Raw genomic sequence first — 12,909 nt, 5'->3', positions numbered from 1 at the left:
AGCCAGATGTACAAGGGGGCGCACACATCTGGAGTTCGTTTGCAGAGGCTGGAAGCCCTGGCGTGCCCATTCTCTCTCTCTCCCTCTATCTGTCTTTCTCTCTGTGTGTGTTGCTCTCAAATAAATAAATAAATAAATAAAATCAAAAAAAAATTTCAAGAGGTGGAGATACAGCCATGAGGAGGATAAATGCCAGAACTGGCTGAAGGTATTTTATTCACAATGCCCATCATCACAAGATGGAGCAGAACAGAAAACATTTGGTTTTGTCATGAGACTGCTAAACTATTTGAGTTTTCACTTTGAAAAAAAATCATACTAATCAATATGCATAACTGGACTTCTAAAGTCTTCTGCTGAGATCTATCTGAAAACAGATACAATAACAGGAAAGAACACTTAAATCAACAAAACAAATTTTCCTTGGACTTTTATGCTCTGTAGATGAAATAATACTGAAGTTTTCCTGGTGACATAATTGACAAAATATTATTACTAACATAATTTTCTATGTATATTTATCATATAACAACTAGTAGAATTTTAATATAGCAAGTATACTAGTACTTTATTGATTGATATATTAGTAATATTAGTATATAGCCTATTTCAAATATAATTGCTATTGAAAAGTTAAGAAAAATTACTAAGAGCTAGAAAAACTTTTCCTTCCCTATCTCCCTTCTTTCCTCTCTTACTCCTTCCTCTTTCATTCCCCCCCCCCTTTTCCTACTTTTTTATAGGGTCCTCTATATAACCCAGGCTGGCTTTAAATTCATAAATTTCCAACCTCAGCCTTCTAAATCCTGGGGTTTTAGATGTGAATGCCATGTCCAGCTCTTCATTAAGGATCTGGGTGGTATGAAAGACACGTTGACTTCTCCGTGTCATGCCATTCCTCTGAACTTGACTTTACCTACAGTGGTACTCTGCTGTCCATTTTACAGTCTGAGTCAAAATACTTCCTGCGGGCCTTCTAGGTTGAAGATATTGTGATAGCGACTTAATGAATACAATGATGATTGTTAGGTCAACTCATAATCTGGTTCTTAATTAACTTATAAGTGAGGTTAAATTACTGCTTTTATAACTACAAACAAAGCAAGTTGGGAAAAGAAATATATAGGATGTAAATTAATGCTAATATCACAGACATAGGGGATGCTGGAAACTGGGAAAGAATTAAGGCAAGCTCTCTGGAGGAGGCAACCTTGACTCTGGTTGGAATCCTGACAGGTGAACCTAGCAATGAGCTCTCCAAATGGTACTGTTGTGAGCCAAGGCAAGTGCCCCTGAGTGGAGCCAGGAATGCCAAGTATTCCACTTATGCTCTATATAAGGAGCATTCCAGCACATTAAATTGAATGAGTAAAACACATAAAGAAGGCTTGGAACACCACAATTCAAATCAAAACATTTATCATGTGTTAGAATATATAGTATTACATAATACTATACATTAATTGTATAATTCTGCTCTATATAATAACAATAAAACAATTAAAATTGGGCAAAAGATCTGAATGGATTACTCATCTAAGAAAACACAGAAAGCCAATGACTGAGAGAAGATGCTCCATGTTATATGTTATCAAGACTTGCAGATTTAAACAATGATGCCATATGACTGTGAACCTCTTACAAGGGTTAAAATCCAAATACTAATAGCAGCAAAAGTTAGCGAGGAAGTAGAGCACCAAGAACGCTCACTGAGTGTGGGTCGGTGGGAAAAAAGTGACACAGACACTTTGGAAGCAGTCTAGCAGCATCTCTCAGGGCTGAACATGGGCTTACCACATGACCTCATATTTGTGTTCCCTGGTGGTTGTTTAATGACCTTTGAACTTATGTGCACACACTTGCACACAAATATTTTCAGCACGGTTGCTAGAGCCTGCAAGCAGGGCCTGGAGAGACGGCTCACTTAGAGAAGCACTGGCCATGCAAGCCCAAGGGCCTGAGTTTGGATCCCACAGAACGTGCACAGGATGCTGAACGCCGTACCTCAGTGCTGGGGAAGTGGAGACAAGAGACTCCCAGAGGCCCACTGTCCAGCAACTTAGCTGGGTCAGTGCACTCTGGATTCAGTGAGAGAGACCCTATCTCCAAAATAAAGTGGAAGAACAATTGAGGAAGCTGCTCCGCATCGACCTCTCGCCTCCACATGCTTGTACATCACACACGCATGCACACACATGCATGCACGCACGTGCGAGTGCACAAAAGAAACCTTGGAAGCATCTAAGATACCCCCAACACATCAATGGACAAACTGAGGTAGGGAGTAGGGATGCCTTAAGGTGGAATATTCTTCAGCAGTGAAATGAAATGAGATATGAAACCGTGAAACGATCAGGAAGAACCTGAAACACGTGTGGCGAACTGAAAGCAGCGCTGTGCGACCACTGCAATTCGGAAAAGGCAAAACTGTGGGAAAAAAGGAGAATGATACTGGGTGGGGCGGGGGAGGGGAAGGGACAAATAAATGTCTGGGGTTCTTGGAGCAGTGAGAGTACTCTAAACGTACTGCAAGTGTGGGTGCAGGGACCCATCGTACCACGAAATACAAAGAGGCACTTAGTATAGTCTATATAGCCTATATTTCATTGCTGATAACGTATCTAGTCTATATGGTGCACTGATTGTAACATATGCACCATAGCAGTGCAGGATGTTAGTGACGCAGGAGGCTAAAGGAGGCGAGGCGAGGGACAGCAGGATAGGGGACTTCATGCTCAAGTCTCCTGTAAGCCAAAAAGCACTCCTAAAAATAAAAGTTTGTTAATAACAGTGAAAAAGAGAGCTGGAGGAATAGGTTTAGTCCAGATGAAATGAGAAACATATGAAATTTGGTATTAATGTGAACCAAGCACTTTAGTAACTAAGTAAATGTAGATGTAAAACTAAAAATTTTAGTTTTATTTTGTAAAATGTTTATAACATAGAAATGGGCCACTACACTAGATACATCATTAAAGATCTCTCTCTCTCTCTTTCTCTGTCTCTCTTTTTCTCTCTGCACTTCAGTAGTATTCATTTAACACATGATAGGTATTATGGAGGCTCTGAACTGACTGGTGCAAAAAATGCACACTATGTGTATATGCTACCAATGTAAAGTCTAAACAGAAAGTGTTCCTATTAAAAGAGAAAAAATAAGAATTCTTATTTCTCACTTTGTAGTAGCCAGAAACAAATAGAAAATAACTCTGGAAGAGTCTGGAGCCTAGAGCTACTTCCAGAACAGGCTCTTACTTATCTACCTCCATCAGTACACACAACGTCCTGAACAGCACCGTGTGCTGTTTCCAGTAGGCCAAACTGTGGGAGGAAAGTGGGAGGCTGGGGACAAGCTGCAGGAGTGGCTGATATACTGGTTTCAGATTTCAAAGTTGGACTGGTAAACTGAGGTTAAAACTTCCTTTCCTTCCCTCCTTCCTCCCCCTCCTTCCCTTCCTGCTACCCCATCTTCCCTCCCTTCCTTCCATCCTTCTGGAAGGCTCTAGCCATGTAGCCCAAGCTCTCCTCAAACTCACAATTCCACTGCCTTTGCCTCCTAAGTGCTGGGATGACAGGTTTGCAGCAAGCTTAAAAGGCTCTTGTTAACATGCTCCAGATGCATAACAAACAAACCAATAGAAACAGCCCGACTGAGAGGAGAGCAGGGGTCTGTGCTCATCCTGTCCTGGCTCTTGCACAGGGGAGTCCTGGCTGCCTCTCTTTCTGCAGTCACCATTGTTAGCTTGAAGACACATTTGTTAAACACTTGGTTGTGTGTGTGGCTACCTTGTAGCTTCAAAGTCACTAGCTCTCCATTGCAAAGACTTAACAGGGCCAAGTTCTCATTTTACAGAGGTCCCTGAAGGTGAGCAAAGCACAGGACTGGAGCAACTGGCTCAGTTCTAGAAGTGGGAAATCATCTACTGTATCACTGTGAAATATTAGCGCATCCACGGAACCCTTGAATTCTGAGTAATGTGATGGCACTGTTCATGGCTTAGAGATATATTCTGGGAGGGCACAATAGAGAGGGTGGGCGAGGGGGGAAGGGAAACAAAAGGCAAAGTTTGTTTGAAATGATCATAATGAAAACTAGTTCTTTGTATGCCAATAAAAATTTTTTAAAATATATTTCCCTAGATACTTAAATATAAGTCTCCTAAAATGCTATAAATGCCCCCAAAGAGAAAGAAGCATTTGTTCTTGATTTATTTTAATGATTTCATAGAAATGAGAGACAATAACTGTCTCAGATTCAATTGGTAAAACATGCTTCATAGAATATTTTTGCTTAGTCTAAGTATTATTTTATGTGAGCAGTACCAGTTAATCAGAATATACAGGATTGTTTAGGCTGGTGTTTCAAAATTTTGATTGGCAACCCATTAGAAGATTATGAAATCAATTTAATGGTCACCACCAACAATTTTTAAAACAAAATAGGATACAATAATAGAAAATTGAGTAAATGCATTGTACACAATAAAGTAAAAGCATTGCTTTATGAAACTTTTGTTTTAATTGCATGTTTGTAGCATGTTTGGTATGTGATATGATGAGTGTGGCATATGTATGTACATATGTATGGATGGATGTAGTGTGCAGCAGCATGTGTCCTGTGCACATGTATGTAAAGAGTATAGGAGAATATTGAGCATCCTCGTCTATTGCTCAAATTCATATTTTATTTCAGTGAGATGAAGTCCCTCCCTCAACCTGGAGTTGCTGGTCAGTGAGCTCCAGTGATACTCTGGTCTCCTCCCCCTCAGATTAGGGTCATGTCCACCTTGTCTTCTGAGAGTGCTAGAGGATCAAACTTGGGTGGTCTCAGGCACTCATGCTTAAATGATAAGTGTTCTTACCCATTGGCCACCTCTTTATTCCCTACTGTTTCCTTGACAGTGCTGATGGCACAGATGAGAAATGAGGAGCTGGAGGAGACAGCTCAGTGAGCAAAGTGCCTTGTAAGCATGAGGCCCTGAGTTTGGATCCCATATACCTTTGCATCACATGTACATATATGCATGCCACACATAATCACATATTTAAGAAAAGATAACTAATTTGATTCTGTAGCCTGCAACTTAGCTGAAGGTATTTATTATATCTAAAAGCTATCTGGTAGTGTCTACAGGAGCCCTTAAGTATAGAATCATGCCATCTGCCAAGAGGGATACTTTCATTTCTTTCTTTTTTATATGTAACCCTTTTAGATCTTTCTCTTGTCTTACTGGCCTAGCTATTACTGAGCACTATCTTGAATAAGAGTGGAGATAATGGGTTCCCTTGTCTTGTTCCAGATTTTAGGGAAATGTTTTTAGTTTTCATGTTACCAATAATGAGCTTGCAGACCAAAAACAACAACAACAACAACAACAACAACAACAATGCCCCATTCACAACAACTCTCAAAAAAAAAAAAAATGAAATACCTAGGATTAAATTTCATCAGGGATATGGAAAAGACATGGAGAAAAAGAAATTATCAGGTGATGGAGAGGCCTTCCATCCTTTGGATCAGCAGAACTGATATTGTAAAAATGGTTATATTACCAAAAATAATATAAAAATTAAATGTGATTCTCATGAAAGTCCCAATGACATTCTTCTCAGAAAACCAATCCAACAATTCATTCAGAAACATAAACGACCACACAAAGCCAAAGCAAGTCTAAGCAGAAAGAGCACAGTGGGAAACATCACAGTCCCTGACCTCACGTTATACTATGGAGCCACAGTAACAAAAACAGCGCGCTACTGGCTCAAAATTGACCAGTGGATTCGCATAGGAGATCCAGAAATAAAACCATACAACTCTGGTCATCCAATTTGCAACAAAAGCATCAAAAATATACACTATAAAAAAGCCAGCCTAGCCGGGCGTGGTGGCGCACGTCTTTCCCAGCACTTGGGAGGCAGAGGTAGGAGGATCGCCGTGAGTTCAAGGCCACCCTGAGACTACAGAGTTAATTCCAGCCTGGACCAGAGTGAGACCCTACCTCAGAAAACCAAAAAAAAAAAAAAAAAAAAAAAAGCCAGCCTAGTTGGCAAGTGGTGCTGACAAAACTGGTATTCACCCACAGGAGAATAAATTTAGAGCAACATCTCTTTTTTTATTTTTATTATATTTTTATTTTGCTATTTGGGTTTTTAAATTTTTTATTAACATTTTCCATGATTATAAAAAAATATCCCATGGCAATTCCCTCCTCTCCCCTCACACTTTCCCCTTTGAAATTCCATTCTCCATCATATTACCTCCCCATCTCAATCATTATACTTACATATATACAATATCAACCTATTATGTACCCTCCTCCCTTCCTTCCCACCCAAAGATCAATTCAAAATGGAGGCTGAAGCGAGATTGTGAGTTTAAGCCCAGCTGGGCCTGTATAGTGAGAGTCAATGTCAAAAAATGAATGAGGGTTGCAGAGATGGCTCAGTGGGTAAGGCTCTTGCCTGCAAAAGCCTAATGACCCACCCAGGTTCAATTCCCCAGTACACACATAAAGCCAGATGCACACAGTGGCACATACATCTGGAGTTTGTAGCAGCTGGAGGCCCTGGCACGGCCATTTTCTCTGTCTGTCTGTGCTCACTCTCTCTCTCTCTTTCTGCTTGCAAATAAATTAAATATAAAAAATAAAATTAATACAAATTTACTTATTTGGTCACTTAATGCCATTTTTTTTTGGCTGATGTTTAGATTTTTGGAGCATTTTGAGTGAAGACCGTGATCTTGTCAGATAGCAGATAGAGAAAATACATGTCATTAAAAAATGTTCATTAGTTAGTATTGAACCCAATGATACTTAATTATCTTTTGATTCATAAAAGACTGATGCAATCCCAAACTGTGTGTGATTGCATAGTGGAGGGCATGGCCTTTCCTTCCACAGCAAAGCAATTCCTTCACCAAGTGATGTTTCTGAACACCACAGATAAACTATTATGATTATGATGATCTTAGATTCCACCTGAGTTGTATAGCTGTATTTAAAAGTCTTCTATTGTTCCCAGAACATAGACATTCATTGTAGAATCCCGAGTTTCATAGAATCTATATACTTTAAAATATCAAGTTATTAACACACTGAGAATCTTAACCTTTACCTTTAGGAATGGTAATATTAAGTTAATGAAACTGTACCTTAGTTCAATCTCAATAATTCAAAGAAATATACCCAACTAAAAATAAAAAGTAGTATGTACAGCAATTTCTAGGACTATCAAAAAAGGCCAAATTAGTAAAGCTAAAAGTAAAAGGCAAAAGCAGAAAACCAAAGCAGTGGAGCCAAGAAATCCCAAACTGACTCTGGAAAGGTTGCATGATAGGGAAGCTCAGTGGTATAAGCCACCAGCTAACCTAGTTCAGAAAAAGGAAGAAGCACAGACAGGAAAACTTCAGTGACAATGGGGAAATAGCCATAAACAAGAATGCTTCTTAATTGAAGTTTAATATAGTAAAATGTAAACTTGTTAAGTAAAAATGGAAATTATCAAAATTGAATATGATCAAGACAGACTAACTACTACAGAAAATACAAATACAAAACGTCTTAGCAAATTTTTAAGAAAAATACTTTCAGTATTGCTTAATGTCAGAGACTAGACTCTTGAGCCTTAAATTGCCACAAAAAGGGGAAAAAATCCAAATTAATTTTGCAAATAAATATAATAACATTGGTTCAAAATCCTGACAGAGACTATACCAAAAAGTACAGGTCAGTCACAGATATAAATATCACAAAAGATTCAGTGATTTGTTAGCAAGTAGTGAATTAGCACTTAATGATTCATGTCTCTACTAGGCCTATTTTTAGAATGCAAAGATAATTCAGTATTAGCCAATCTTAATATTCATTTGATAGAATTAAACACCTTTTTAAAATGTTCATGTTAAACAATTAGAAACTAATGAATAATTCATTAACGTTGTACCTCTGCCCCAAAGCCAAGCATCTTGACATGAAAACCAAAGAACCTGACCAGCTAAAATCAGAATAAGGCATGTTCTTAATGTCTCCTCTACTCCTTAACACAGTGCTAGAAGTTTTAGCCAAAGGAGTTAGACCAAACAAAGATGTGAATTAGGAAAAAGTAAAACTATTTTGTAGACATGATTAGATACCTGAAAAATCCAAAATAATTTGCTGAAAGCTAGGCTTGAAAGAACTTAGTTGAATAGTAATTGATGTAGTAAATGTATGGCTGTCAGTAGCCTGCGCCAGACACGGTGCATCCTGATTCCACCTAGCTGAGGTTCAGGTCAAGCAGGGTGCATGTGTGCTGTCTGAAACCACACCCTTTCAGTCACTACCTCCCTTCCCAAAAGTCAGTGCCGTGACCTAATTCATCATCCATTAGGTTTGCCTGGTTTTGAGCTTTATGTACATGGGACTGTATTGTGTGCATTGTTTTTATCTGGCTTCTTTGGCTATAGGAGATAATACAGGGGGCTCCGTGGTGCTGATAGGTAGTGCTCTTTCATGATCTAGGTGCTGACTACACAGGTGCACTCATTTTATGAATATCTATCAGCTGTACACTCATGTTTTGTGCACTGTTCTGTATGTGTAACTATAGTTCAATAAAGATATTTAGTAAAAGAAAAAAAAAGTCAGATTTATCATTGAAAACCCCATGTGCTTGTTATTTACCATGCTGTTTTGATCAGCAAAAATCCAATGAAGTACTTTTCTCACAGGTGTTTTCTCCTTCACATAGCAAAAGTATGTACTACAAATATTGCCACAAAACGTTGCTATAGTCTAAATCAAGGACATTCCCAAAAGTGGGGGGAGTGGCCTCCAGGTCATACTGTGAACGCTGAGCAAAGCTGCAGGACTGTAAACGGGAGCGGGGGCGCAGAGGGAGCCTCGTCCTCCTGGAGCGCTGCTACATCACAACCCTTGCGTTCAGGTGACTGTGACAGAAAGGTGTCTGCCTGCATCGCACAGGACTGGAGCTGCTGTCACTACTGAGTGAGCTCACTCAGTCTGGATGCCATGCTAGAGTTTGGGCTTCAAATTCATCAGATATCTTCATTACGTATTACTAAGAGGCTGTGCGTACGTCTCTCTCTCTCTCTCTCTCTCTCTCTCTCTCTCTCTCTCTCTCTCTCTGTGTGTGTGTGTGTGTGTGTGTGTGTGTGTGTGTGCACGTGCACGTGCATGCAGGGGCCAGAGGACAAACTTGATTGTTATCTTTAGGCACCACCTACTCTGTTTGAGACAGATCTGTTACTGACCTGGAACTTACCCAGTGGCTGCTTATTGCACCCAGGGGTCTGCCTGACTCGGCCTCCCCAGCAGTGGACTTACAAGGTAATGTAACATGCCTGACATATGCAGGTTCTGGGGGTTGAATTCAGGTGCTCTCATTTTCTAGGCAAGCACTTAAATTGACAGAGCTGTTTCCCCATTATAACAACACAGCCCATCCAGCCTGGTGCGGAATCATCTTGCCTATTAGTGCTAATGGTTCATTTCTTATCATAACTCGGACAACTGGAAATTAAGACAAATTCATTTTAAGTTTCTTGCTGCCCAGGTAAAACTGGCCCTCAAGTACATCATCACAATATAGCCAGAGTGCAACTCGTCTGTTTCCCTGGCCCAGGATGCTGCCCTGCTTCCCCGTTGTGGACAACAGGCCAGGCAGGCAGCCTGAGCTCCCTGGTGTCACACGGTGTCCTATCCTCTGGAGACTCCTCAGAGTCTGTGTGGCACTGTGTATGGCCACTTATAATAAGCGCATTGGCGCCCATATCTTCATTGTTCCACATCCCATCATTACCTCTTCAAACTCTCTGCTGTTTCTAGAATATTCTAGGAGGTCCCAGCTCTACAAGTTTGCTCATTTGGCAGGGATCCCTCATCCCCTACATATACCTATGGCTTTTTATTCCTCTGCTAAGGTCCTGTCTTATGTCATCGTGTCGCTGGGGCCTTTCCCTGTACCTCTCTCAACATTCTACCTATTTTCTGTTTTCCTTTAAGAATTATAACCAACGGAAGTTATTTTAAAGAGTAACTTTACATTCAAGCAAATTTGAGCAAGAACTACAGAGGTCTCATACGATGCCTCTGACACAGCCTCCTCCATCTCCATGCCTCCTACCAGAAGGTTCTGTTCCAATCAATAAGCATTCATTCCTATGTCACTGTCAACCAAAGACTGTAGTTTTCAGGGTGCTTCATGGTGTAGTTCTGGTGCTGTGCACTCTGTGGGATTTAACAAATGCCTACGGCAGATGCTTACAACCGTTTCGCTGCCTGCCGTTCTGCTCACCTACTCTCCCCTTCCTCCCTCTCCCAGGACCTCAGACAAGCACAGTTGCAAGGTTTCCCCTTCTTCACAACGTCATATGCTGGAATTATATAGCACATAACTAGTTTAAACTGGCTTCTTTCACTTAACAATATGTATTTATGACTCCTCCATGTCTTTTTCTGACTTGACAACTTAAATCATAAAATCTCATTATCTGATTGAATCAGTTTATTTGCACCCCTACCTCCTAAAGACATCCTGACTGCTTTTAGCTTTTTTGTTCCTCTTGCACAGAACGTATCATCATCTCACACACTGTTGACTTGCTCATTTTTTGGACTGGAGCTCCCACTGCCCCTAATCTCTACTATAGTGAGGAATTCACAACCACTGCATAGCAGATGTGCTCAATGAAAGAATAATAGAAAAGGTATTTTTCCAGACAGTACAGAAGTTACTCGACTGATCTCCATTTATATGCCACACCATTATATATACATACACACACACACACACACACACACACACATATATATATGACATTATATATATATATGATATATATATATGTTATATATATATATACATTACATTATATATGTGTGTGTGTGTATGTACGTATGTATGTATATAAATTACATTTCTACCCATACAAATGTCAGCAAAAATGTCTATAGAAACCCTAAAGTGCTTGGCCTAGATCCTGAAATGTAGAATTATTCTATATAAACTGTGAGACTAAGAACATAAACCTGACCTGTCTTCTTAACCTTTGTGCAGCCTTTTGGGCACTGAGAACCATGCCCTTATGGGATGGGAGCTCCAGCAGGATTGGCTGAAGAACTGTCCGCACATTTCCACTCACTCTCTCTCCATGTTTGGTTGAGGCAAGGGCTTACTCTAACCCATGCTGACCTTGAGCTCATGATGATCCTCCTACCTCAGCCTCCGAGTGCTAGGACTATAAGTATGTACAACTACATACCAGCTCATTATCCATTCTTTTTCTTCTCTCTCCCCTGATTTAGTTTCTCAAGTTCTAGTATCACATGCATGCACTAACAACCATACTTAGCTAAAATTTTCTTTATTAAAAATATTTATATGGGCTGGAGAGATGGATTAGTGGTTATGGCATTTGTCTGCAAAGCCAAAGGACCCAGGTTTGATTCCCCAGGACCCACATAGCCAGATGTACAAAGTGGAGTTTGCTTACAGTGGCTGAAGGCCCTGACATGCCTATCCTCTCTGTCTTTCTCCCACTTCCTATTTCTCTCTCAAATACATTAAATTAAAAATAAATTGAAAAATGCTTCTCTAAAAATATTCATTTAAGCCGGGCATGGTGATGCACACCTTTAACCCCAGCACTTGGGAGGCAGAGGTAGGAGGATCACCGTGAGTTTGAGGCCACCTTGAGACTACACAGTTAATTCCAGGTCAGCCTGGACCAGTGTGAGACCCTACCTCAAAAAAACAAAAAGAAAAATTATTTATTTTTTGTAAGAAGAGAGGGAGGAGGGAAGAAGAGAGAGACAGAGAGAGTTTGAATATGCCAAGGCTTCTTGCCACTGCAAACTAACTCCTGACACATGTGCCACTTTGTGTGTCTAGCTTTACATGGGTCCTAGAGAACTGAACCAGTCCATCAGGCTTTGCAAGTAAGTGCCTGGAACATCTGAGCCATCTCCCTAGCTGAAGAAATCTTGTTTAATAATTTGTTTATTTATATCTCAGTCACTTTGAACGAAAAGGATGTTTAATGATCATTTATGTTCGAAGCAATGAGTTAAACTCACAATTCATCAGTGCTGTTTGATCCAAATTCACCTATAATTGCTTCTATAATCTGAAAAATAAAATTATCTCATGTTCTACATGCATTTTAGTGGTATGTTGGTGAAAGCAATGTCAGGAATAAAGAATCTATTTATGTGCAAACGCTTTTTCGTATGAGAGAGAGAGACAAACTCCTCAATGACTATGGGTTTCAAACGACCACTGACTATTCACTGCACAGTATTATGGTAAAACCAAATAAAACAGTCTTCTTTTAGATGTGGAAGATCTTAGTAAGGGCATAACACAAGATGACAGAATTCTTTATTGGATGTATCCTCTTGTCCTGAACCAACACATTAAAACAAGAGAGTCTCTGTCTTGTTCAGGAAGTATGGAAGGATGTATTTTGTGAAGGAAATATATCAAATCTTTACGGATGAACATAACATACAATAAGTGAGGAAGTTCCTATTAACTTACCCATCATTGTTAACATCTGATACTACCACAGTATATCCAAAATAGGATGCCATCTGCAAAAGAAAATCAAACAATACATCTTTGTGCTCAAAACACCATTGTATAGTTGCCCCTTAATTATTCATGAAAGATGAATTTCATTGTAGTATATTTTTACATTTAAATTCACAGATCACTGGACATGTTCCAAGCATTTGAGTCACTTAGTGTAGCTTCTGTCCCATGAATAATGTCCCCCATAATTACCCTGCCATCTGCTTGTACATCCTTTGGATATACTTGACAATCACCCCATTCAATTAGTGGACACAGCACAGCTATTAGAACGTTCTTTGCTTCTTGTGGTCCTTCCATTACTTCTAGTACTTA

At 39.7% G+C, this 12,909-nt stretch overlaps 1 protein-coding gene across 1 annotated transcript in view; it reads right to left on the bottom strand.

Moving 5' to 3' along the window:
* The window catches only part of Itga8 (integrin subunit alpha 8), a 213,745-nt gene that overhangs the window by 125,593 nt on the left and 75,243 nt on the right, over positions 1 to 12,909 (bottom strand). Inside the window, exon 11 of the mRNA XM_045135108.1 lies at positions 12,541 to 12,593. Coding sequence (XP_044991043.1) covers positions 12,541 to 12,593 — 53 coding nt within the window. The remainder of the gene's footprint in view (positions 1 to 12,540; positions 12,594 to 12,909) is intronic.

Source organism: Jaculus jaculus, chromosome 15, assembly GCF_020740685.1.
Source record: "Jaculus jaculus isolate mJacJac1 chromosome 15, mJacJac1.mat.Y.cur, whole genome shotgun sequence".
NCBI lineage: Eukaryota > Metazoa > Chordata > Mammalia > Rodentia > Dipodidae > Jaculus > Jaculus jaculus.
This window is presented reverse-complemented; position numbering and strand designations above follow the sequence as displayed.